The 27,486-nt window shown below is 39.0% G+C and overlaps 2 protein-coding genes across 6 annotated transcripts; one reads left to right on the forward strand and one right to left on the reverse strand.

Moving 5' to 3' along the window:
• Window positions 1–852: 852 nt before the first annotated feature.
• Window positions 853–12,738, reverse strand: LOC116039811 (tetraspanin-8-like). Of its 3 annotated transcripts, none has more exons than XM_035996275.1 (9): window positions 12,507–12,738; window positions 7,156–7,221; window positions 6,053–6,172; window positions 5,805–5,879; window positions 4,757–4,852; window positions 4,340–4,432; window positions 3,983–4,054; window positions 2,356–2,442; window positions 853–1,283 (listed from the first exon to the last, which is right to left on the reverse strand). In XM_035996275.1, exons 1-9 carry the CDS (start codon window positions 12,564–12,566, stop codon window positions 1,152–1,154), a joined length of 801 nt encoding a protein of 266 aa, XP_035852168.1. In that variant the 5' UTR covers window positions 12,567–12,738; the 3' UTR covers window positions 853–1,151. The 3 variants fall into 3 exon arrangements, with proteins under 3 accessions (XP_035852168.1, XP_031140732.1, XP_031140733.1); XM_031284872.2 differs by having other exon boundaries at window positions 853–1,286; window positions 2,359–2,442; window positions 12,507–12,737; XM_031284873.2 differs by lacking the exon at window positions 2,356–2,442 and having other exon boundaries at window positions 853–1,286; window positions 12,507–12,737.
• Window positions 12,739–17,107: 4,369 nt separating this feature from the next.
• On the forward strand, window positions 17,108–23,518 carry pus7l (pseudouridine synthase 7 like). 3 transcript variants are annotated; one of them, XM_031284887.1, is made up of 11 exons: window positions 17,117–17,200; window positions 17,301–17,330; window positions 17,734–18,595; window positions 19,074–19,233; window positions 19,428–19,641; window positions 20,407–20,505; window positions 20,738–20,819; window positions 21,121–21,286; window positions 22,021–22,129; window positions 22,738–22,791; window positions 22,878–23,518. In XM_031284887.1, exons 3-11 carry the CDS (start codon window positions 17,779–17,781, stop codon window positions 23,250–23,252), a joined length of 2,076 nt encoding a protein of 691 aa, XP_031140747.1. In that variant the 5' UTR covers window positions 17,117–17,200; window positions 17,301–17,330; window positions 17,734–17,778; the 3' UTR covers window positions 23,253–23,518. The 3 variants fall into 3 exon arrangements, with proteins under 3 accessions (XP_031140749.1, XP_031140746.1, XP_031140747.1); XM_031284889.2 differs by lacking the exon at window positions 17,301–17,330 and having other exon boundaries at window positions 17,108–17,200; XM_031284886.2 differs by lacking the exon at window positions 17,301–17,330 and having other exon boundaries at window positions 17,111–17,220.
• The last annotated feature ends 3,968 nt before the right edge of the window (window positions 23,519–27,486 follow it).

The raw sequence follows: 27,486 nt of genomic DNA on the forward strand, positions 1-27,486 counted from the left end.
ATATACGGAAAAGCATTACTTGTTTTTATTAGAAGTTACACATCCTTTCATGAATATTGTTTCATTCAACATGTCCTTTTACCGATTTAAAAAAATTTCCTGATGTACTTCAAAAAAACGGTCCCACATTACAAACTCACAACAGTCTCCACAAATGCAAACAAGGAAACAGACAAAAATCGATATAAACACTGCAGCTGTTACATTTTTTTGTCATGATGCCAGTAAGGTTACACACTTGACATCTCATTGGGAGGTGGAGGGACAGGCATAAGCGCTTGTACTTTCCAGTACATTTTCCTTTTTTTTAATGCAGGCAGTGTCACAGAGGTGTTTTATAGGACTTTGGATTTGCTTCTTTGGCACCCAAAACGTAAAATACATTATTAGTTGCTTCCCTGCTCTCTGTACTCCCGTCTCCTACCATAAACTGAAGCATCTGATAAACTTTGTCAAACTATGACTATTTATATGAACATTTGGTCAGTTGTTCACATGACTATAGTCATTTTTAATTGCTTTGGCACAAAATGCACTGCTGATGCTGGTGCTGGGTGAAGGGATTGCTACACACTGGTCTCTGGACAGGCAGGGTTAAGTAGACAGGGAGGACTGGCCAGGTGCTCTCAGTTACGTTGTTAGCACCTCAGCCACGGACCTGCAGGTGCACAAGCAAACAACAGTACAAGGACACAAGGCAACAGGCTCTGGGCCGTCATACATGCCATACCAATAGACGTACCAATCACATCCTAAAACTGTACTTATTGCAAGTCCTCCAGCAGCTTCTTTAATCAAAATGTAATTTAACAAAATGAAGAAAAACTCCCCGTAAAAGCTCCATTACATCCATTTCATCTTCTTTATTTAAAACAAAGAAAATACTTACAGTATTTACAGTAAAGTATGTGCTGTTTCTGACTATAGCCCACAACTTTACCATTGTAAAAACATGCATCTTCCGGGATGACAAAAATGAATAAAGGTTTAATGGTTTAAATGGCAAAACCAAAACAAATACATATTACCCAAACAAATACATTTAAGAAAAAAAATTTAAATGTACACATTTTTCATGCAACTTCAGTTGTTCGAGGCAACTTCTGATATATTCAAACATCATAAAACACTATGAATCGTACCAATCCCAATCAGGTGTACTCAGCAGCGTCTGCCAGAATGGTGTAGTTGCCTGCTTTAGCCTGTGGACTGTAGACCACTACAGGGATATCTTCCTTCTTACTCAACCGACATAAGATGAAGATGCACAACACCACTGACAAAATCTAAAAGGACAGAAAACACTGTTTTTTCAGGGTTTCTGCATGTTTCAGCAAGTCAAATTTAAGACTTTTTAAGACATTTTTAAGACCATTATGAATGCAATTTAAGACCTATATCACGACATCAAAAACAAAGTCAGAGTCCAGAAACATCGTCTGAAACAATTCCCCGATTTCCTCATTGGCATTATAGGACTGGTGTCTAGATTGGCTGCAATATAAGTTGCATGTTGGTCTCATTTGTAGTCGTAATACAGCAAATTATATTTGGACTAGCGACAGAAAGAACTACAACACCATGGAATATAAAAAAACATTGTAAAGCGCTGCTGGAACATTTCAATGAGCATTAGAGGTAGCGTTGCATTGACGTAAGGAAATTAAGACCTGTTTAAAAGAATTCGAAGACCTAGAACACAATCATTTTTAAGGCCTAAAATTTTGATTTTTAAACTTTTGTGACTTTTTTACTTTTTTAGACTTTTTGAGACCCCGCGGGAACCCTGTTTTTACTTTGTATTCTTCATCACTGTTACATTGCTTTAAGATATTAGTCAGGAGGGGATTGCGTTTTTCTAAGTCAAGGCGATGGTCCATTGAAAATGTTGAATAAGTTGGGGAGGGCCTTGCTTTTTTTTTAAAAGTGAACCTTAAGGTTCAGCCACACTTCCCACCTCAATAATACTGGCCATTCCCTTAAGGGAAACGAAGAAATGTGAATCAAAATACCCCAAAGCTCCAGAACAGCTGCCAAATGGACCTTGAGGTGAGATTGTTTTGTCAGTTGCTGTTTCTGAGATAAAAAATGAACTTTTAACCTCCACTTTTAAGCCCTAATGGAAGAGACTTTTTGAAGTGCTCAGAAAACTATGCCAACTTGAACATCCAGTGTCATGACTCCTCAATATAATCAAAAGCTCCAGAAGAGCTAGTCCAGATGAAATGATATCAATAGCTGTGAATAATGGTTAATGTGTGGAGAGAGATGGAAAAGTGTAAAAGAAAACCAAGGGATTGAGTAGATAAGGTAGAGTAGATAAATATAGAGGCAAAAACATAGATTGACAGTACATACCCAGAATAATGTGATTCCCAGAAATATGCCACATACAGTATGTATGGTCTTCACCTCATGTGCAATCAATAATGGAATGCATGACTGAAACAGGAGAGCAGATCAGTCAACATTGCTTCATTTTAAGGGGTTCAGAAGCCAAAAAGGCTGGAAACCAAAGTTTTAGACAACAGAAAGAATATTTTTTAGAAACGTTACAGTTCTTAGAATGTATTAGGATATTACAAGTATTACCTTTCTTATTAGGAGGCTTTGTAAAAACAGCCACATGTAGCAATGCACAACAGTGTACACTAGACCTGCAGCGTTTCATTAATTAGCGCCCCTAGCGGTGGCAGGAAAAACGACACATATCTACAACAGTTTGGTTGAGTTTAGGCACAAAAACTACTTAGTTAAGTTTAGAAAAATATCGTGGTTTGGGTTCAAATCAAACGTTACTTCACTTCCGGTTACGCATGTGACGCAAAACTTGATGTAGCTCAGTTTGTTCTGTAAAGCTGAAGGAAAAAATAAAAAATCGCTGTCTACTTTTATTTCGAGACGGGACTCAAATTTGCGTTTTCTAGGATGGTGGAGGAATGTCCCGCCCTACTCTGCCTCTGATTGGCTAGCACTCGTTGCCTTGTTGGTTGGATTGGGTAGGTTTAGGCATAAGGAGTGAGCTTGTCAAGATGCAGAGTAGGGCAGAATAGGCAGAACATTCCTTCGCCAACACAAGTTCGCAAACGGGAGACAAACCCTGGTCTCCTGGGTGAAAGTCCTCTGTATGTTTGACCCACCCACCATCCTAAACTACCTCCTTACGTGGAAATTTGGTGCTCTTAGACCTCCTCGTGGCATTTCTGTTGCGTGTCAGTTGCATGGCGGCTGCGTGGCGTTTTCTATGTCTTTGCACACCAGAAACGTGTCTGACGCGGCGCTACTGCTAGCCTTGTCTGTACACATGTATGTTTCCCATTGATAAAATGAAATACCATGTTAAACATAAATATATACTGATTTGATTACGGCAAAGACAACATCGGCAGTTTTGACGGCAAAATAGGCTACAGAATATTTCGTTCTGTATTGACAGGTGCAATATTTGAAAATCGATAATCATTTATTTTTTTATTAAATATTATTACATTTATATCTGCATTTATGTCAAAACCTAGAGACTTTCAAACATCAAAATGTCATTTATTAAATGTATTTGTGTCAAAATGACATATAAACATCTTTTCGTATTCTCTTTTACCTGGAAACGCTTCCAACACGTGTCGCGTGAAAAATAGGCCTAGGTCCAACGAGACGTGTGTGTTACGCAGGCAGTGTGTAAGCTCTAACCTGTTAACATGGGCGCCGAAATAAAAACGGACACGCCACGCAGCTGACACGCTGATGCCACGCAGCCAGTGTGCAGGAGGCCTTATACTTCATCAGCTTACTTTCCGCTTTGCTCCCGTCACAATTACTACATTCGTTAGAGGGCACCGCCATTTTAAACGGAAATATATGTCGTAATTGCTGCTTGAACAAACAATTTATGTGGCTGTTTTTGGGGGGGAGGACCGTCTCCAGTTTGCACATTAACCTGTAACTGTAGAAATTAACATTTTAATTTGAATGTTTTTATTACCTCATTATAAATCATGATGGGCTGGTCATCGACCACATGCTCAAACAGACTGCTGTCTCTAGGAGCTGCCACCTAGAATACACACACATGAATCAGGGATCACCAGAGTTATTACAATTCATCCTGAGGGAAACATTAACGTGTGTACTAGTTTTCACGACAATTCATCCAAAGATAATGATGAGATGAGACATTCCACTCTGAACCACAAATGTCAACCTCATACTGGCCCTGACTTTTTTGCCATGTTAATCGATCCACAATGATAAACAGTATTCTTTGAGTTTTACCAATACGTACTATATATCAGTGGATCTTGGTACACAAGAGGTTCAGAAATTGAGCTTTCATACTTACACATGGATTAGTGGACTCTTCATCACATAGGCAGGATTCTGGGATGTAGTAGCCCCAATCCAGGTAGCCCTGATCCAGTCCACAACACTGCAACTGAGAAGGAAGATACACGTGCATTTGCTTTTGCATCCATATTTAGACAAATAATGCCCTCAGAAACACTTGTCCATGACTTTGTCATTAACAGATAAGATTACTGGATTGCACTAGAAATGTATTTTCTCTGTTCAACTGCAAGATGTTTTTGTTGTTGGTGGTGTGTGTATGTGTGCTGTCTGTCTGTGTTTTAAGTTGGTTTATCACTTTAAAAAGCACTTGGAAATGCTTCTGTATGAGATTAAAAATAATGATTAGACAAAAATATTCTTGAACTTGAACGCATACAGAAACTCACACACCCCACACAAGGTTACCTACATGCATCTGTATTTCATTCATGCTGTCTATAAAGCTCTCACTAGCATTATTCAGCGGCAGCATATGTAGGTATTGCATCTTTAGTCCTTCAGCCATCTGCAACAAAACAAAGAAATATAAAAAAAATTAGACAACTAGCAATTTGAAAATATTACTGTATGTTTTTCAACTACAACTAGGCATGGCAGGTCTGTCAAGCTCTAGATTCTGCCACTGGCAAAACGGTATCTACCTGTAGACCAATACTCGTTATCTACAGAGTTGGAAAAAAACTTTTTTTATTGCTTTTCCAAAACCAAAAACACAAAAGCAAATTGTAAGGAATGGATTAAACAGTGGGTTTATCAACTCTAACATACGTAAATTGCACAAGGCCTGTAGTATTCTACCTACTGGTAACCTATATCAGGGGTATTATTGTAGCAATATCATTTGCAAATGTGTGTAGAGTTGTGAAAGTGTATTGTGGTGCACTAATCTGTACTCAAAAAACTCAATGTTAACGACCTTTTAAATTATGAGTAAAAAGTATATGTCTCACTACACGTGACTTTTGCTACACTCCTGCTGGGCCTGAGATTTGCCAACGTGTGTAGCGACTTATCGTTAACTGGTTCTATTTTCAATTTTAGCCAACAAAATTCACATTGTCAGCTAGAAATAAGAGGGCTACTTTTGTTTACTTAACTCATACCCATTGTTTCAAATATTACTACGAATTTTGAGGGGTAAATCTGCCACCATTATAACTGTAAACCGCATATATGCTATGCAAGAATGGTAAGCTAAAATGGACAGGCGTAGCAATAATAACTAAGTGGGGTGGCGTTGTGACTGTCACCTGATCTTTGCTGCTGTCTGACAGCACCCTAAAGTACTTCAAGGCACTTAATATAAAATAAATAACTAGAGCCTTTTCCTGTTGGTGTATTACTTAATCAGGAATGCATTTGTGATGCCAGCAATAGTCTATATATAGTCCATATTGTACTGGGTCTAAAAGAAATGTCACATGGGACAACATATTTCAAAGTTAACTTTGTAATACCTCTGGTCGCACAGCCAGTCCGATAACTTCTATGAAAATCATGAACAGACTGCCCAGGATCATTCCAACTGCAAACTGAGAGACACACACACACACACGCACGCACGCACGCACGCACGCACGCACGCACACGCACACGCACACACACACACACACACACACACACACACACACGAGCAGATTTAGGACATTTATACTTGATTATTACTACTACTCATAACAATAAAAATGTGTTTTTCTTTACCCACCAGTATAAGCGCCCACTTATTCTCTTTGCAGGCACCATAAACACCAATGATGGTCAAGGCCAGAGTTATGGTGGAAATAATATACATGGCATGAATGCCTGTAAGCAATGTCTCTTCCATCTGTGGAGAAAACCAACAGAGAACAGGTAGGGCAGGCTTGGTGAACAGGGACAACAGCATGCATGCATGCTGCTGGAGTGTCTGAATTGTTGCTTTTAGTTCCTAAGGTCAATATCGTCAGTTTCTACACAGATTGCAACTATGTAAAAACGTTATGAATGTCAAGGTAAGTTTAGGCAAATATCTACACAGAGTTATTCCGGTATTAATATTTGAGTTGTGTGTTGTTCTTGAGGAAAATACACGTATAAAGCTTTCAATGGAAAAAAAGAAGATTTCAGCTGGAATGACTTTTTGAATGAAGTCTGACAGGTCACCATTCAGTCACTGAGTATGCTATTACTGTATGTGTATGCATACAGCGCTAAAAAACAGCAATACAAATTAGAAATAAACTGAGGAGCTAACTTTAGACATACAACACATTTAGTAAGAAGGACCATACTAGTGCTTTTTCAAGTTTTTAATTATGCATAATTTACAATGAATTACAATTTTCAAATGCACGCTGTAGAGCTTTAGATTTGCAAGTTCATTTCTATAGCAAACACTTAAAACTTACTTACTTGTTTTGTCAAAAGTCGGCTAAGGGATGGCTGGAACAGCATACAAATGCATACCTTTTTAAATAGGCCTAGAATTGTTTGCAAAATAGTTGAAGCTGATTAACTATGTCGTTGGGTCAGCAACCTAAGGCACTAGCTCAATGGCACTAGCAATTAGTTTTTTTTTTAAATGTTTCAATCCACATGCCAAATGACCTCAGCCAAAGGCAGGAGCACAGCCTGTTATTAGTTATTTACGGTAGCTTGATTGACTTTTTTGGGGTTAGGGGTGGCTTAATGCTGATACGGCACACTGATTAACAAGAACATTTTAAAATGGCCCTTCATACTATTAAAGAATACATTGTGGCAGGCTAAAACATGCAAAACCATAATATGATCTCTTGTATGAGAAGTTGTACGATAACTAAGTGTTACCTCTTCATTTTGGTAGTAGTATCCGTGGTTGAACAGAGTGCCTCCCAACAGCAAGGCACTGCCAACCTGCAACAGCAGCAACACACTTCATCAGCATCACCTTCAGGTCCATACATAGAGTATAGGTCCAATGCATAGCAACATCGTTCATTGTGTAGTACAAAAGAATTTTCCAGAAAATAGTTTCAGCAGCCCAAAAAGGACGTCTTCAAACAACTTATCCAACCAACAGTTGAAATCATTAAGAAAGAGCATGTTGCTCACACAGCATGTTAAGGTCCCACTGTGTAGTGAATGTACAGGCTCAATGGCCTACTAAACAACAGAGATAACCACCAGCCTCGCAAAAACAACAGCAGTTGTACCTGAAGGACACAAGCAAAACCACATGTTGTAGCCTACTGTATGTAATAACAATAATAATAATAACGACGAAGAGAGAGGTATACAGAATAAAAACTAAATTTGAGGTTATGAATCCGTGCACATTCAGTTTTATGTAGCCCATAATATTAAGTAAGCAGTCATGCATCAAGTTCCTGTTACTCTATAGATCAAATGTTACCAAAAGGCTGTTTTAGGGACTGTTCGTTATTTAATTAAGAGGCCACCGGAGGAGTTTTGTGGCCTCTAACCTAATAAGACGTGACCCTCCCCTCGTCAGTAATAATTTTCCTATGACCCTCCAAAATGATTTGTAAAAGAGGAATAACCCTTCCATCGCATGCAAGTTTGCACTTAGATAAGAAGCACAGACACCATTTGATTTTTACAGCTATGATGTACAGGAGTTAACCTCTGCATTCTCATCTTACACATCACACTCCTCTGTTATGGTGTGGTGGCCATTTCAGTAGATTTACTTACTAACATTGTTGTGGAAACACAATAAGCACTGGAAACTAAATGCACACTTCATGCATTACTGCATTACTTCAAATACTAAGGGCGTTTTCACACATGAAAGTCCGAACCAAGGTCCGGACCAAGGTTCATGTTTTTGTTACATTGTATACTTTTGATCCGGTAAGTTTTGGTTTCACACTGCAGTTATGCAAGCGCACTAAAGATCTATACGTGACAAAACTACGTCCTGCCGTCATCACATACGTGAGCTGCGTCTCCAGATACTTATAACTGATTGGTTTGTAGACAGGCTTCCCCGTCCTCTCGTATCTTCTCTCTGTGTCGGAGTTTTTTCAGCTGGCTGCTGCTCTCCCCTACTGCCGCGGCTCTTTTTGTTTTGTTGTGATGTTGAGAGAGGAGTGTCGGTACACGATCCGTTCTGCACATGCGCAAGATAATACTGTTTTACGTATCCATACGACCTGCACGATCTGTTCCACGCTAGCCTATGGCTAGCCTCCACCGGGAAGCTAACGTTAGTTTAGCTAACAGCTAATTCGGCTAACCGCTAGCTGACAGCTAGATTCAGTCTAAAATAACGTTAACTCAAACGTAATGGGAAAAGCAGGCTACAGCTAAATTAAGACTTCACAGTAATAACAATAAAGACAAGTATTGAGTGATTGTATTTTAAATGAGCACAAGTAAAGTAGAACTGACGTAACAGCTGTTATATATGTTAGGTGTTTGTTATATATGTCAACGTTTATTTTCAAGTTTTATTTTGAGGGTCTTTTAAAGTTATTACATGCTGTCTCAGCTAGCAGTTAGCCGAATTAGCTGTTAGCTAAACTAACGTTAGCTTGGCTGTCGACCGGAAGCGTGGAACAGATCGTGCAGTGTCGTAAATCCTCGTACAACCGCGCATGCGCGAACATTTTGCGCATGTGCAGAACGGATCGTGCAGGCAGAACGGATCGTGTACCGACAAGGAGCATCTCGCTGCAGTCTGCGGGAAGGCGGGGCTTGACATCAAGCCCCGCCCACATCCAAGTCAGTCTTTTTTTTTTTTTTTTTTTTTTTTTTTTTTAAAAACCTACGTCGTCTCCCCATACGCTCGAACGGACCAAGACGGTAGTAAAGCTGATATCCTCTTGTTTCACATTAGATGACAGAAACTGATGTAAGCTAAACACAAACAACATTTCATGCAACAACAGTGAATTGTAATTGGGCCCGTGTACTTTTTCGTTCATTTGATTTCCGACTTTGAAACGAAAAGAGTGGTCTGCTCCGGTGAAAGCCTTGTTTTCATGAGCTTCTGGGGCTAGCTGCTAGCTAGCTCGGAAGCTACATCTGATGGAAGGCAGGTTGCTAATTAGCCAATGCTAAAAAGTATGGAAGTAGCCTACTAGTTTCCCCTGCTTTCTATCAATATTCCTCAGTATTTGTCTTTTGGTGTAGTTTGCTAACATGCTCGTAGACATGTAAATGAACTGTTTGCGTGCTAGCTAAGTCAACGGTCAACACCTTTTATATTGTAACGTGAAAGCTCAGGCTGCGTTAGCTTCAGCTAAACCACAGCAGCAACTTGCACTGCCCCGTTAAAATGCAACTTCAACCCTCGGATATAACGGTAATCACGTAGCGATTTTACTGTATCTAGACATCTGTATGTGTGTTCGACCTTTTGAAATACTTAGATTAGGTGTGTTACTGTGCAGGTAATATCCGAGGAGCATCTCGCATGATTGTGAATTCTACTGAACCAGACAGAGAGACCATTTAAAGAAACAACACACCATTCTACTTTTGAGGGCTAAATTAAATGAAATATGGCTCGTTTTCCGTTTGAACACATTGTCATCAATATTAACAAGGTTTAAAATGACCCATTTTTCAAATTTGGATATCATTTCAAAATAAAAAATCAGTAACTACATGAAAACTTCACTGTTGCATGAAATGTCGTTTGTGTTTAGCCTATAAACATCATCAGTTTCTATCTAATGTGAATCAAGAGGCTATATCAGCTTCGCGTCTTTTATTTTTTTTTTTTTTGTCTTCAAAAAACTTTATTATTCAAGTACAGATCCATAAACACATTGAAAACATTAAATGCATACATACATACACGAAAAAGGGGCGCATTAAATTTACATTAAAGAGGTTGTAAGGCATTGTAAATGTTCAGAGTCTGGATGGCTTTCTTATTTGTCAGTCCTTTTTTAAAGTTTTAAAATATAATTTCATGTCATTTTTAAATTGGTGACTAGCCTATTCGGTTTTCTTTCAGATCATTTACATTTATAGATATAACATTTTCAAATAAAATTAAAAGATTCAAAATAAAAAACATGGCATTTATCCAAATAATTTTCTTCATAGTAAAAAATGTTACCAGGCTTTCTTGGTCCGTTCGAGCGTATGGGGAATGACGTAAGCAAAAAAAAATGGCTGCCTTGACATCAAGCCCCGCCTTCCCGCAGACTGCAGCGAGATATACTTGTGTTGAGAAGCAAGACACTGGAACTTTCTGGAGAATTTATTCAGAGACAAACGGAAACCTACACTGTACATTTACTACCACTTAACAAATAAACTGCTGATGTATTCTCTGCTCTGATAGCCGACAGCTGTCTGCTCTGAGTGCATTCACCGTCACTCTCACTCTCATGTAGCCTACACACTAAGCACCGAGCTGTTCCTTAAAGGAGCTATTCCCCGGTCTTGTAACACAAGGAGAGCCTGCCAGAGCTTCTTCTATTTGGTCCGAAAGTCCGAACCATCCAAAAAATGCTTTCACACTGTAAACGAACCGGACCATGGTTCAGTTTGGTCCGGACCGAGACCACCTCTTTTGGTCGGATCAAAATTTGGTCTTTTGATCCGGACCGTGGTCTGGGGGGGTTTCACACCTGTAATTTTGGTTCGGATCAAACTGAAAAGTCCGAAAGTCCGGACCAAATGAGGTATGTGTGAAAACGCCCTAAGTTACTCCTAAACTAGTATTCATATGAAATAAAACAATAAAACATTGAGACCATTCAACAAAGGACACTGGGATATAACCAATTCAACACTGGTTGCTATGGACTTGTCACTATCGTCATTGTATATTTTAGCACATAGGTAAAGCTGCCGAAGCTGAACATTATATTCCAAAACATATATGTTTATTTTCAAAGCAGATTTTAAGTTACATTGTAACAATTTAACAATTCGCCCTTATGAAATCCAATCGCGGCACGGCTGTTTTGGAACGCAATAGACAGACGGTGGCGGAATGCCCCAACACTTAAATTCAACTAAAATGTAACAGTGAACAATCAGTGTTCTACCTACAGTCTGTTGAGATGCCTCTCCAAACGCAGAAACCAAGCGCAGTCACACTATAAAACGTTAAGACACGTTGAGAAAAAAGTTCCGTATTTTGCCGTAATCCAATGACATGAAAAAAAGTAATCCACAGCGATCAGTAGATCCACAAACAGGTAAATGATACGGTGTATCCAGCAAGGCCTATACGAGCGTCACATTCACCAGCCAGCTCTAAACAGGTGAACGAGGCCTCTCCACTTCGCCGTTTAAACAAAGTGGAATAAACGTATACAAGTCCAAATCTACACAAAACCCGCAATCAATTAGTAAGCTGACATCACATCTATATACATGGCATTTAGGAAACCTTTATTGCAAGGTTGGCACGGCAAGATGTCCAGACTAGTGCAACAGTAAGTTTCGTTTTATGCGTCCTGCTGCTCCCATCGTCAGCCAGGTAAGATTTTTTTTTACTAAAGCAGTATATGAAATCAGATGTATTACCTATCACCATTTAGTTGTTTTGTGTTATTGAGCAAACTGGGGTCAGAACCATCTGCTAGGGGGCCGAGACTGAGAGCTACATGGATAAATATGCACCAAACAAGCCACTTTGAAATTTTGCTCTTTTCATGAATAAAAAAGTTGGGTGACCACACCACCCAGACTAAAAAATGTTGGATGACCCTCCCCTCAGCAAAAAAATAAAAAGACATGACCCTCCCACTATTTTCCTCCTGTGGTCCATTCCATAAATACCGAACGGTCCCTTATTAGCTACAAAAAAGGTATTAATAATAACAACTGCTTATCATCGTCTGGAGAGATTTCTTTAGCTATTTACAATGTCCCCTTTATCCACTGGGGGTTCACTTTCTCTACTGAATATTTATTCCAACAAGTTTTGATTTTTCAAATTAAACGTCTGCATTTTCTTAAGACAAGCTCCACTTCCTCTCGTTTCTCTCGGCTACAACTGAAGCACCAATAAGATATCACACTTCTTTAATAAGTTGCTCTGAAAACAACTGAATTGAAATAATCGACTTGTAGATGTAAGCATCTGATACAACCACAGTTTGACGGATTTTATGTTGAATAATCTACACTTACAAAGTGGTTCATTTGAGTAGCCTATGAACTGTTTCTGTAGAAGCAGCAGAAAGAAAAAAACAAACACTTACCGCGATCAAACTTATCACTATAATGTAACTTCGCTTCAAACAGACGTTCACTTTCCCCATGTTGTTGCGCTTAAACTCGCCGTCAATATTTGTAATGCCGTTTAAAGTTTTCCTAAATAGAAGCGCACGCTATGGAGATGCGTCTTTAATAGAGAGAGAAACTTCTCATCTTGTTGCGCGCACAGCCCCTTGGTGTTTGTGCATGGGCGTGTGGGAGGAAATCCGATGGTATTGGGTGAATGGCCCTGCCCATCTGGAGGGGCTGTATATGTGTGTGGGTGGAATTAATGAATATCATTTGTGGGGAAACAGTATTACAGATTGTTCAGGAATGGGTGAAAAGTGATAGAATTGTTTAGTTTTTTTTGTTTTGAAGGCACTTTGTGACTGGTCTGTAGCCCAGAATTAACTGCTCAGTGTGTTTAGACCCCAGGCCTTTAAGTAAGGTTTTGTTTTAAAGACACACTGTACGTTTACTATTACAAAACTTATCAATATACAATATGTATCGACAACAGCTTAGATAAATGAGAGCATGTTTACTGTACTGCTGTGAGTAGGACATAGTGCAGGTACTGCAAACATAAATCCAATGTATACTGTGACATTATAGTGCTGTTATGGATCATATAATTAGCAGAAAAGCCATCACTCAAGTCAAATGAAGAGGTTCTCAGTAATGCATGTAACCTCGTAATGACTAGTAACACCAATATCATCAGCTGGAGTGGATATTGCAACAACACAATGATGGATATTTTAAACGTCTTTCTGGGCCATTTACCTCAGACACACAAGTGTTTTTTTCCCGCCCGAATTAACAGGAACAGATCAGTTTGTATATTAGTTTATTGTGATGGCTGACTTTAATGTGTGTGCTGTGCTGCAGGGGCAGAGAGAGAAATATTGACAGTGTACCTGTAGGAACAGTGAAAAGGAAAGTAATCACAGGAGGTTTACCAAAAACTTGATTATGTTACCAGTGAAAGACCAGAAAGAGAACAAGACTGATCCAAAGACAGAGAAAACAGAGCTCTCAAATGGACCTCAAAAGTCCCCCATAAAGCTCTTTTTGTCTGCTGTTGTCTTGGACGAACAAAGGAACTAGTGAGAGGCTGCATCACATGACTTCCCATCACAGTCCCACACACACTCACACTATCTATCGATCTATTTCTCAGGCACAGATTCAGATGCACTTTGCTGCAACATTAATGGTCCCTGGAGTTCCAACAGAAAAAAAGTCAATTGTTAAAGCAGATCCAGAGTGGAGCATTTCCTGATGGAGCACAGACACATCTGGAGAGCATGGTGAACAGACACACACACACACACACACACACACACACACACACACACACACACACACACACACACGCACACACACACACTAATGCAGGCATTTACATCCACGCATACGTATGTAAAGCTGTCCCATGTTTCCAAATGTTTAAGTCAACTTCATCAGCGCTTACAAAATTATTGACACCCACTCACACATCTGTAGGACATGAATGCACCTTCTGTGGCGCAGAGGATGTTGGTGGGCGGAAGGACGCCGAGGGCCAAAAACTGCTTTTATTTCTTGGAAATGCTTGGACCAATTATATTTCTCGGGAGATACATGTTGCACAGTTTGATTCTCGTGGAGCAACATTCTTGCTGTGGGAAAATGCTGTTGGCTGTTACAAGACGTCTTCTACAGAATTGAATGTTTAAATTACAGTAATATCCACACTCATAACATACAACTGACATAACGATCTGCGATTGTGTAATGTTTAACACTTGTGTTTCTTGGAACACTCATGATATCGTCTCTTGACTTCAAACCATTATAGATGTGAACACTGACCTCTCTGCACTGTTGTCCAGAAAAATCATTACTGTGTGTTTGATTGAGTAAACACTGAAACACTGATCCTTCCATGTGTGAATTATGTGTTTAAAGTTCTAAATATATTGATCACTGAAAATGAACCCTTATGCATACACAAAGTCTCACAGTGACTTTCTTTATACCCAAAGTTTCTATTAACAATTACTACTTCTTGCCTTGCCGGGAATCCTGCTGCTTTAGGGCTTTTGGACCTCACAGCAGCTTTTGATACAGTGGACCATGCAGTCTTCCTCTCTCACCTTGATCATTGTGTAGGCATCCAAGGCTCGGCACTTAAATGGTTTAGCTCCTATTTGGCAAATAGGAGCTTCTCTGTCAGGATTGGTGACCTCTCCTTGTCAATTGCTCCTCTCTCTTGTAGGGTACCTCAGGGTTCAATTCTTGGCCCCATCCTGTTTTCCTTATATATGTTGCCTTTAGGGGCTATTATAGGCAAGCATAACCATTTCATCATTTAATTGTTATGCAAATTATTTGCAAATTTATTTGCCTATAAAACCAAATTACATTAAGTTGTGGCTTTCACATAACTTTCTTAATTTGAATGAAGATAAAACTTGCATGCCAAACAGTCCAGCTTTGAGTTTGGGAGCTCTGGCTTCATACACTAAGCCAGCTGTCAAAAATGTGGGGGTTACATTTGATTGCAGCATGAAATTTGACAAGCAGATCAGCAATGTTGTTATAATGAGATTTTTCTAGCTTTGTCTCCTGGCTAAAGTTAAGCCCTTCCTTAACAGGCGCGATCTAGAAAAGGCGATTCATGCTTTTATTAGTTCAAGGTTGGATTACTGTAATGCTCTTAATGTTGGTCTGAATCAAACCTCCATCTCACGACTTCAACTTGTGCAAAATGCTGCTGCTCGCTTTTTAACAAATACATTTACATCTAGACGGGGACACATCACTCCCGTTCTCTACACCCTACATTGGCTCCCTGTGCGTTTTGGAATTGATTTTAAGATTTTATTGTTTGTTTTCAAGGCCTTAAATGGCCTGGCCCTGGAGTATTTGTCTGAGATTGTAACCCTACGTGAGCACAACAGGTCATTGCGGTCTTCAAATCAACTGGTTTTAGAAGTCCCAAGGTCAAGGTATAAACGGTGGGGTGATCAGGCTTTTGCTGTTGCTGCCCCGAGACTCCGGAACAAATTACCCCCTGATATTCACACTATTACAGATGTAGCTCTTTTTAGATCCAAACTCAAAACCTATTTGTTTAGAATGGCTTTTAATACGTAGTAGGGGTGTGACAATTTCCCTCTCCTCCTCCTGTTTCTACAGTATGTAACCTTTTCTGATTTTACTGTTTTCTATGTTTCATTCTTTTTATTGTATGATATGTTGTTTTATACTTGATTCCTGATGTAAAGCACTTTGGATACCTGCTGGTTGCTGTAAAGTGCCATATAAATAAATGTTGATTAATTGATTGACTTCTCCTTTTTCTGTTCCTATACTGTTACATGATGACAGTTTTGCATTTGGATGAAAGATTTTTTGTCACAAAGCTGACTGAGATACTTGACGCCAATATCAGCATCACAAACAACACAATAATCACTCACGACAGAGTCAGTTATCTCCAGACAGGCGAGGACAAATAGTTCATTAGTCCAGCTAGCTGATCACAGAGTCATCATTCAGAGCCTCAGTATTAGTCAAATGGGCACTCCACGGATTTTACACATGTAGTCTGTGAAAACAGTTGAAAAATGTCTTCGGTAGCTCTGGAGAACTTTGTAGAAATGCAATAGTGAATACCTGGAGTCCCCCTTTTAACAATAACATGCAACAAAACAAACTTACAGCATTTAACTGAGAGGAATTTCATACATTAACACTGCTTAAGCGTTTTTTTTGCTACCTCCTCAGTTATACAGAATCACACTTATAATACCAACAAAAACAGCACATGTTTGTGAAGCAAATATCATCTGCTTTAAACATTTCTCAGCAGATGTAGTTCCTCCCCGACTCCCAGAACTTTTTCAGGGCCTTGGTCCAAAGCAGCACTAGTATTAGAAACATATTACTATGAATATGATCATCTTGCTATTTGGAGTGAATGGTCCAAGGTTTGGAGGAAGTTATGTTACAAATCTATAACCTACAACCTTGAAATGAAGCCTAGAGAACAGTCGGGAAACGGACCCTCACTATGGAAAAATATGCTCTCAATCTTTTTCATTCCACTCAGGACTCTGGCTAAAGATTTTTTGTAAAATTTCAAGCCAAAAGGAATGCTTGGAATTGATGGTGATGGTAAATATTCATGAAAAAGGACAAGTTTGTGAACGGACAACACAGATTTTGATAATGAACTACTAAACACGTTACACACTGGACCTTTAACATTAAGTTAATTTTACTTATTTATGTTGTGTAACAAGGAGACAGTATATAATTGTGGTAAATTATATATTTTAGTAGGCATAATTCAATGTTTAATATTTTGGACTGTTGCTGAGTTCATTAGGGTAGTGTTATCCCAATAATATAATTTCATGAGCACTTACGCCACTATTTGAATTAATCTAAAATGGTTGTTGATGTTAAAAATAACATTAACATTATTTTAACATTAAGGTTAATGAATTTAAAGTAATTGTAGTTCCTACCAGCAGTGTTGTTTACAGAGAACAGTTATACGTTTAACACAGCCTTGTTTTTTTCATATGGTCGGTCCCTTTAAGAAAGGTCACATGACGGTCACATGACGCGGAACTAGATTGAATTGTTTCAGCGTTGTTGTGTTTACATCAACAGCTCCTCGTTTACATACCGCGTGCAGGTTCGTTGAGTAAACAAACAGTTCAATAATTAATATATCTTCACAGTAAATGTATATTATCGTGTAAAAACAGGCATGTGCTTTGCTTCCTTTGTTGTAGCAGGTACAGCTCTCTGTCAGCACAGTCGAGGTAGGATTTGTGTGTAGGCTACGGATAGTACTGTAATAGACGGGTTATTTCGCATGTATAACCTAGGTTTAAGCATAATAAAAAACACCTATGATCTTTCTTAACCTCCAGACATCTTTTTTTTAAGGTGTGCCCTAACTCTGACTGCTTTTAAAGGCTTAAAACCCTATTATTCTCTGCTGCCGTCTAATGAAATTATCGCATTGTATTTATCTGATTTGGTATAAATGTTTACATTCTCTTTTGGATTCTCTCTTTTAAAGTCTATTTCTCTCTTAAATACATGTACATTGCTGTAACATTGCCTTAAGTGTATACATTGTGCCATATAAATACATAGGCTATGACTTGTTTTTGTCAGCTTACACATTTTGTTATTACATTTTATCTTTGTCCTTTTCAGCAACAAGAACACGTGAGAACTCTGCAGTGTTTGGATGAAGTGACCATGAAGCAGGACAGTGATGCAGTGAACGTCCCTGCGTGCTTCATATCAAACCATGAAGGTTTTCTTGGAAGCATAAAAAACTTTATCAAAGACTTTGTGGTCACTGAGATAGACATCACTGGACAGCGTGTTAACACAGCAGCAGCAGCAGCAGCAGCAGCAGCAGCAGCAGCCGCCACACAGACACCAGACTGGGCCTCCTCAGATAAAAACAATGAAAGCAGTGCAGAATGTAAGTGGAATAATTATTCCGTAGTCTCACAGGACACTGATTTTTCAGCTGATTGTGGGTTAGATGTCACTATACCCAGTCCAGGCAGTTTTGATTTAAGTGTGATTTTAGGCCAGCCAGTCAGCGAAGAGCTTGAGCAGTTTGTGTTGACTCTCAAAGAAAAGCCCACCAAGCAGGAGCTCTCTCTGGGATCCTTTGCTGACAAACACCACAGAGCTAACGTCCACCGGGCCGTCAGACACCGCTTTCCCTTCCTCATGACTGTCACTATTCAGCCTGAGATCAGGGTGAGGGAAGACCCAGACTACAGAGAGCTCTCCCAGCTGGTTACAGAGGATGAAGCAGAGGACTTCTTCAGGTTCATAGATGCCAAAGTGCGAGGCTCATCCTATATGTTTGGACCTGATAACGATAAGGAGCACAGGACGGCGGTCCACCACTTCCTGAGCCGAAGGTTTGGCAAACTGGTGGAGACTAAAAGCTTCACAGACCAGGGGACAACAGCCATCTCGGTTAGGCTGAGAGAGCAAGGGAGGCCGAAGAAAAGAACCGCAGAGGAACGTAAAGAAGAAGAAGTTTACACTGGTAAGGTGTAGAATTGCAACCTTTTAATCATTGACTACTGTATGTTCTCAATACTTAAAATGTCAGAAAATAACACCTGCCTATGGGTTCAGATTCTGAACCCATAATTTGCATTTCGTGATGTTTGTGAATGTGCCAAGTTAAAAAAAAAATGCAGAAAAGCATGGGAAAGCAAGTAAACAATCGGACAATACCTTTTCTGTTATTTGTAGGGCCTGAGTCAACTGACTCTCACAAGATGACTCAGCATACCTCATCACCAATCATGCACCAATTGATATCTTTAAATATTTTTTATCAAATGAGGTCATGGGGAAGGAAAGTAAGGACATAACAAAAATGAAATAATGTAGTTTTCTATTTCAAGGTGTAGTCAAAAAATTATAATTATATAATAAATCATTTCCTAATCCGATTTCTCATAATTCTTCATTTCAAAAAAATAATACAGCTGTGTTGTGTGTGTCATCTCTTTCAGCTTTCACTCTGCGAAAGGAGAACCTGGAGACTCTGGAGGCCATCAGCTACATGGCAGCCGCTCTCGGGGTCCTACCGTCAGATTTCACTTACGCTGGGATCAAGGATAAGAGAGCCATCACCTACCAGTCTATGGTGGTCAAGAAGGTCTCAACCCAACGGTAGTTCTGCGTTTCTTTCATGGATTTTGGTTTCCGAATCACTTTTTCCCTATCCGCACATTGCAGAGACAAACTGCTGCAACAATCCTAAGCTGTTAAGGTTCTTTTATTACTGTGTGAGTTCCCTTTGAAGCCTCAAAATCAATGCCAAAAATCAACCACGTATTGGTTTATTTGATGTTTTATATCACTAGGTTGAAAGAGAAGACAGCTGAGTTTGAGAAGAGAGGGATGCGTCTGTCTCAGATCCGCTCCGTCAGCGAGCCTCTCAGGCTTGGACGACTGCAGGGCAACCACTTTGACCTGGTGGTCCGTGACCTGAGACCACACAGTGACGCACACTCCTCTGGAGCAGACAAACACACTCGCCTGGCAGCGTTGGTAAAGGAAGCAGTGGAGAATGTCAAGGTATCATTAAAAAAAATAGAATTTTAGTTGATGTGTGTCAAACGTTGTCGATATGTTTTTTTTTTTGTTTTTTTTTAGCACAATGTATGCTTATGATCCCACATGATGTCTATGTCAAATGTATACCCACATTTTCTAAAATTGAATACATGTATAATGGTTATTTACACTTAAAGGGATATTACAACATGCGTTGCTTACTTCCTTTACATTTCTTCGATTGAAGGAGTGATGAGGCCATTGGTACAGCAGCCTTCACAACTTTAGATTCAAAACGAGGCGCCATTTACACTTTATAATTATTCAAGATTTATGAGATTTATTTTTTATTTTAATTTAATTTTGAGTCAATCTCACATACACAATCCTGCTGCTGGAAGTACTCACTAGAGCACCAAATGTGTAATAATCCGCGGCTGAAAATAGTCCCCAACAAATACACTATTTCCTCCTGTTTAAGTCATATTGCTGAAAACTATAATGCCCAGCTGTTTTAGGAAACGATTGAAAAAAATTTTTCAACACGTTTATGAAGATTTACGTCTTCAGTAGGAACCTATGAACTTGGCGCTAAGAGCCACAGACAGGACAGGAAATACAAACCAAGACATTCTTGCTGTTAGTCTCTTTATGGGCTTTGTTGATAAGCAAAATATAGAACATTACCAGCCTTATGCTTAAATGGTGGATGCCTGTTGTTTCTGTATCACTCCTGCTGTTGAGTAGTCCTTAAAATGTGCTAGTGATTTTTCAAACTCTTTGCAGGCCAGAGGTTTTGTCAACTACTATGGACCACAGAGGTTTGGGAACGCGCAGAGCATTCAGTCCGACTGTGTAGGACTAGCTTTACTCAAAGAAGACATGGTAAGTGTTGCAGACAATTATTACGTACATGGCCAGATATTACCTGGCCAGAAGCCTGAAACACTTCCAGAGGGAAGAATAGTGTCATCTCAGAAAAATAATTCACATTTAAGCCCTATCAGACTGCACTGTACTGTGTTGTTAGTGTATGTTGTGATTGTGTGTGTGTGTGTGTGTGTGTGTGTGTGTGTGTGTGTGTGTGTGTGTGTGTGTGTGTGTGTGTGTGTGTCAGGTGAGCGCTGTGCGTCTTTTCTTCACTCCAGAGGACAGCAATGATCCTCAGAGCCATGCAAAGAGACACTTCCTCCAAACAGGTTAGAGCTGAAGCAACACTGAGTTTCAGTTTTCTTAAAAAAACGACTAAAGATGATGTGAAAGTTGCTTCCCAAGAACTTTTCAATGCTGCCATATTGCTGTAACACTACAGTACCAGTTCCTCGTTTCAAAGAATCTTCTGAAATCTGTGATATTCTGTAGAAAACCCATCATGTTTTAGTAGTGTTGAGAACAACTAATGTAACAAATTTGTAATTTACCTTAATGTGGATCTTTTTTTGCACCTTAGAATTAAACATGCAGCAAGTGTTTCACTCTCTTTATCACTCTTCATCACAGATAACGCTAAGGAGTCTTTGGCTCTGATGCCATTGTCGAAAGCCAGGGAGCGGCTGATGCTTCGGGCCCTGAACCGCTACGGTACAGGTCCGGATGGTTGTACCCAAGCTTGGCTCAGCCTGCCCCACAGCATGAGAGTCTTCTACCCACACGCCTACTGCAGCAGGTCAGCTGCAAGGAAAATACCCTGAAACGGCTTTTTATGGGATTCCTGCCACACAAACACATTTTACAAAGCTCCATTGCAGCAACTGGGAGAAAAAGACATTGCTTATTTGCACTTTGACAGAGATTGTTAAAAAAAAGAAGGCAAAATTACATTCCACAGCTATACTGCTCCATTCAGTTTCAGGATTTAACCTAGCCCCAGTTTGGGCCTTTCTTTGTATTATTATTATTATTACATTTGAGTCACAAAGCGTCTGATTTTCAGAAAAAAAACTATTTAAAACCTAGAAGGTCTTTAACCACACTATTGTTGTTCTCAAGGCATTTCCAGACTTTAACACGTTGAGATTGTATTTTGTATCCAGGGAGTTGGAAAATGACATATGTCCTTGCTATTTTTGTAAAACACAAGCAAAAATGCACACACACTTTTTTGTATGAACATATAACATAATGTAAAGTAATATCAACATACACAAATACAACTGATATAAAAATGTTTAATTTTGGTTGAAATTGCACAATTTGAGCAAGGAGAGATTTCTGGGTAGCATTTTAGTTTGGATTAGAAAAAAAAGGCACAACTTGGGAAACAGTTTTTTTTTTTAATTGTTCTTCATCCAGATGCTTAGAAGAGACTTTAAGGGTTCTGGAAATAATCAGTATGGGGAATAAAAGCCTGATTTAATAGTTTAATAGTGATAATTCTGCAAATATGTTAATGCTTGTCAGAGTGTGGAACGAGGCAGTGGCACACAGGCTGACTACTCTGGGCCACAGTGCCAGGCAAGGAGACCTGGTGTGGATGAAGGAAGGCACAGGAGAGACCAGCTCGGCTCAGGTAAGAGAGGATGATCTGTTTTTAGGATAGTAGCCTATATAAAAGATCAGAGTAGAGGAGAAAAGATGATTTAATATGTAGGATGTAATGCTGGTATCTTTTTGCTACTCTAGAGCAAAGTCTTGCTTTGAGCCAGACTAGGTATGTGACTACACGTGCCTGTGACATTAACGCCCTCTGGCAATCACGCGCAAACTAGGTGCTAATATGGGTCTAGTATATATAATATAATAATAAGTAAACCTTAGAAATATATCAAACAAAAATGGAAACAACTCAAGTGTCTGGGTTTAAATCAGTATGTGTGCTGGTTTATTAAGCAGAGTGAATGAGTACTTACAACTTCCAAGGTTTTCCTTTCTAGCTGAAATAAACAGAAACATCACGAAAGGAGAAAATTGTAAACGGGTTGAATTTCAGAAGTCCAATATGTCCAATTTTGTATTTTACAGTCTTGTAAAAGAGTTGAAGTTTAAAATCCTCAAAGTCCAAATATAAAAAGTCCCAGAGGACGTTGTCCGAAGGCTCATAAATAGTCCTGTTCAATAGGGAAACATTTTGCCAACACCATGCCAGTTCTACTGACCTTTCCTTCTTTGATTTTCCAGATCCATGTGGTGACGGACCAAGAGGAGCAAGAGGAAGTGTACACACTGGGACATGTATGTAGTTTAGGGAAATACGTCTACTTTAAACTACCGTTTCAACTTTTCTCACCACTGTTGCTGCTGTGTTACTATCATGTCAGGTGTTGCTACCGATGCCAGGAAACACTGTGAAGTATCCAGAAAACGCCATGGGGACTTGGTTCCAGGAGAGACTGGCCAGGGACGGACTGGACGCCTGTCGCTTCAGAGTCAGCAACCTCAAACTAAATCTGCCTGGCTGCTACCGCCCCCTGCTGGCTCTACCACGCAACCTCAGCTACCAGCTGCAGAGAGCAGCCTGTGGGGAGGGAGGAGGAGAGGGGACCGGAAACTGCAGTAGAAATAGTGACAGGCAGCTTAATGGCACAACAGTAGAAGGGTATCAGGACTTGCTCACTCTCACCTTAAACTTGGACCTGGACTCCTCCTGCTATGCTACTATCTGTCTCAGAGAGATCATGAAGTGTGACCCTTAAGGGCAAGGGATGTTGGTCCTGTTGTGTTTCTACATACCTTGCAGAAGAGAAGGAGCTTTCTTGTTTTTAGTTTTTGTAACCCATCATTGTGATACAGTATTAGTAGCCTTTTGGTTTGTTGTTGAAGTAATGAGCATAAGACTGTGTTTATAAATGGAAAAAATATGCATCATGTGCAATTGATAAAACAAACGAACAAATCTAAATGTAAAAGCGTGTAAACAGTGTCTGTGTTTTGTGCCATGAATAAAACCTTTAGAAATAAATATGCTTTCCTTTTTCTTTCTTTTTTCTCCACTTTTTAAAACAAATCTCTGCACTTTTATTTTGAGGTTTTAAGTATTCCCACTCATACACTCACTATTTGCATCCCATTCTACATTTGGATAAATCTGCAATTCCTCACAACTGAAAGTTTTACAAATCTGAAAACACAAAAATCAAGTGGGGTGTTAAAAAGCTACAGACACTCCCTTTACCATGTCCACAAATAAAGAAATAGGTTTTTAAAGAAATATTTAATGCTGTGTTTTTGGCTTTCTGGTAGCATCCACAATTAGTTTTACTTTTCTTCAGCTGTGACCATGTCTTTTGTGCATTGCATTGTGGGACAATAGTGTCCATCCATCAGCAATCTCAAAAAGTCAGTGGATTTACACTCAGTTGTTTATACACACGCCTACCTACCTAAAACTAATGCAGTCAAAAAGTCCTGCAATAAATCCTACCTTTATAAAGGCTACAATGCAGAAGCTGTAGTGTGCATAGAGAGTGCTTTCAGTATACTGAATTTGGTCACTTTACATTGTGAACACGCTGCATACTAACCATTAAAATGACTTGGAATCGGACACTTCTCATTTTTACTGTTTGGTTATTGTACTGTCCACTAATCACCACTAGATGGAAACAACATACAATCATAGTTAATCACATAACTTCACTCATTCTCCTCTAAGTGTAATGTAAAAAGATAGTTTAAATGTGTTTGTAAAAGTGAGCAAATGTTTTAATTTCCTAAGTGTCCACCAAACAAGCTTCAGCTATGTTGGCATGATATTGAGTTCCTTATCTGTGAGAAAGTAGCACCTGCACCAAATGACTAAAAGGTTAATGGTGTTAATGAGTTTATCACACTCCTAATCTGGGAATAAATCCATCGTGCCAGTTCATATGATCCACTCTTTAAAAAAAAAAAAGAAGAGCTGTGCACCAGCAGGAGATGGATTTCAGAACCAATATAAAAATAATGAAGCATTAAACTCTGGTGTAATTATGATGCTTAGGGGAAGCATTCGATCTGCAGCGTTTGCCTCCTGTGACTAATTTATGCAATTTTGATGAGAATGTTTAAAGATAGCAGCATTTTAAACCCTCATGAGTAACTCACGTTGGATATACCTCCGGGCTGTTTATAACACTCGTTACTGAGCAATGTGAAACGTGACTATATGGATATTTTAGTTGGAGGTGGGTTCTGACATGCAGTCTGTCATCAACCCATAGCGCCGTTTGATAAAGTGCCTGTCTGTAAGCTAAACTGTCTGCCAAGGAGACGCATTAGCAGTAATGAGTTTCTTCACTGTTTCAGGACTTTGGTTACAAAATGACATTCTATCCGCCAGAAAGGAGAGGGGATAATTGAAATCCTTGCAGTACCACTTGAATCCTATGCCGTGTATCGAATGTTTTAATGTTTCTTGCCATGGGAGTTAAACTTAATCTTGACAGATAATCTGCAAATTCTTTTTCATTTTTCTTACACTTATAATAATATGGTGATTTTTGTTTTGTTTTAAAGAGTTACATAATGACATTAAATGAGAATTCATAGGAGTTGTGTGCTGGGTGAATCCCTGTGTCCCTCCAGGTGGCATAAAGGCTGCATATCTAAGTGTGAAACTCCTTGACCTCTCTACAGTCTCATTGAATCATTTCATGTAACCCTGCCTGTAGATCTCTTCAGTGAAATAGGCAATTTCCAGAATGTATCAATAAATAACTTTGATCAGCGAAAACCATAATTAAGTTAAATATGAGAGCATTTGGGAAAAGCTCCTCCATTAAAGGAATAGTTTAACATTTAGCAGTTGCTAGTAGCCAAGGAGGACCCGGAGGATTATAAAAACATGATGGACTCTTCAGAATAGATAATTATCTTCACTCAAGCTTTTGTGTGCGAAAGTCGCCGGACGACACAATCTTCTGAACATAGCCATACTGAGAAACACAGAGAGAGTTGTGTGGAGCTGATAGTCTTAAATAGCTTTGAAGCAACTCATTTGGCAATGGCTTGAATGTAACGGACGTTTAGTATTACAAAAAAGTTACGCACTAAAGCTTTAATATTTACCACACAAACACGAGTGATATCAGTCTTCTCATCTCTCTTGGCAAGAAAGAGAATAAGAGTTTTGCCCAAAATGTCGAACTATTCCTTTAAAACGTAATTTTTTTTTCTGCAGCTGGTGTGACAGCTTTACCAGCCATGTGTCTGAGTCATTCTGTCTTCGTTCTGTCTCTTCTTCATTTACTTCCTTTCCCATCAAACGTACACTGATTTTAACCTATAGATGTCACATCCACACAGGTTTCTGAAGACTTAAAATCCAATGTTGCAGCAAGGGTATTGAGTCAAACTATTGGAATATTTTTCAGCATTGCACAACTCTAACTTAAGCATTACTAAGTCAAGATTAAAGTCCCAAAATGATATATATCTTTAAACATGTGAAAACATTTGGCCAACTGGTCACATAATTTCCATGTGAGTTTTCTTTGATGATGGTAGTTTCTAGAAAATGACTAAAACAAGTGGAACTACAGTACGTCGGAAACTATTTCAACCACCAAGTATCAATTACTGTTTTGCTTAAACAAATTAAGACAGAAAATGACTTGTTCACATGGACAAAGTCTCTTTGAATAGAGGGATTCAATTAAGAAGTCCTTGCCTCCAAAAGATGAAAATAATCTGTCACCAAATTTGTATTTGCATTGGTATTTATTATAAGGATCCCCATTAGCTGACGTCTTCCTGGGGAACAAAACAATATTTAATCAGACAATATTAAAACATTTCATGACACATACAGAAAAGAAATAAAATAAAATAAATACAACAATATCTGCATACAGAACTAAATAACAAAAAAAAAAACTACCAAAATAAAAATTAAATAAAAACATGACAAACCAAGCAAATGGAGAAATATCTGGAAAACAAAGTTATATATTACAGTATATTACATAGCTAACATTAAGGTTAATGTATGCTTTACTGGCCCACTTTGGTAATTATGTCCTCTGCACAAAAAACACATTGTGCTTAAGAGGGTCAGGGCCAGTATACTTGCAGTTAAAAAGTATAATTGGTCTGATTATAGAGAACAGGAATATACCTTGCTCAGCTATGATTCCTCTACACAGACAGAAATGGGCAAGTGACTTCTCTGCATCCTCGGGCTGAATCCTGTTCCAGCTGGCTATAGATAAATGTTGACCCACTTCAGCAGCAAAGATGACAACTTTACTACTCGTCTCGCTTAGTTGAAAGGCAGAGGAAAGGCTTAAGAATGAGAAGGAAGTCAAGGGTTATGAAAGACATTTACCATGGACGTACAGTGATATATTTCTCCTCGCAAACAGAGATGGAGGAGGAGGAAGCCGAGGGTTATGAAAGACACAGAGCAGTATGGCTTTCTTTAGCCAAGTTTTTTTTTTTTGCAGCTCTTTAAAGGCTCTGAAAACACATTTCTCAATCAGCTTCTTACTATGAGCAAGAGGTCCTATGAATACAAAGTATTCTGCCAAAGATTGAACAATTTTGGTTATTTCAGTTGAGAGATTGTTTTTGAGATTGTTGCTCTGTGTGCTTTTTTTACTGGTTTAAAGTGGGTGAGGCTTAGTTGGAAAACAAATTATGTCACATACTTCTGTGCACCAATAGGAATAGTCATAACTATATCTGAATCCAAAGCTGATGTCAGTTGTTTGTTTTGGCATCTTGCTTACTTATTTTGCCAGCACTGTCAATCAACGGTGATCAAACCCCACTCACAGCTAATTAAATAAAAGCTATTAGAGTTTTTGTATACTAATAAATATCTAAGGATATTTTCATCTAAGGGGATTTTACCAAAACATTAACTTTTATTGCTGCCTATTTAGTCATGCCTATTTAACGTAATAAAAAAATAAAGATTTGAAACCAAGTGGCTTAAAGTGTAGGAGC

This window comes from Sander lucioperca, chromosome 20, assembly GCF_008315115.2.
Source record: "Sander lucioperca isolate FBNREF2018 chromosome 20, SLUC_FBN_1.2, whole genome shotgun sequence".
Lineage (NCBI taxonomy): Eukaryota > Metazoa > Chordata > Actinopteri > Perciformes > Percidae > Sander > Sander lucioperca.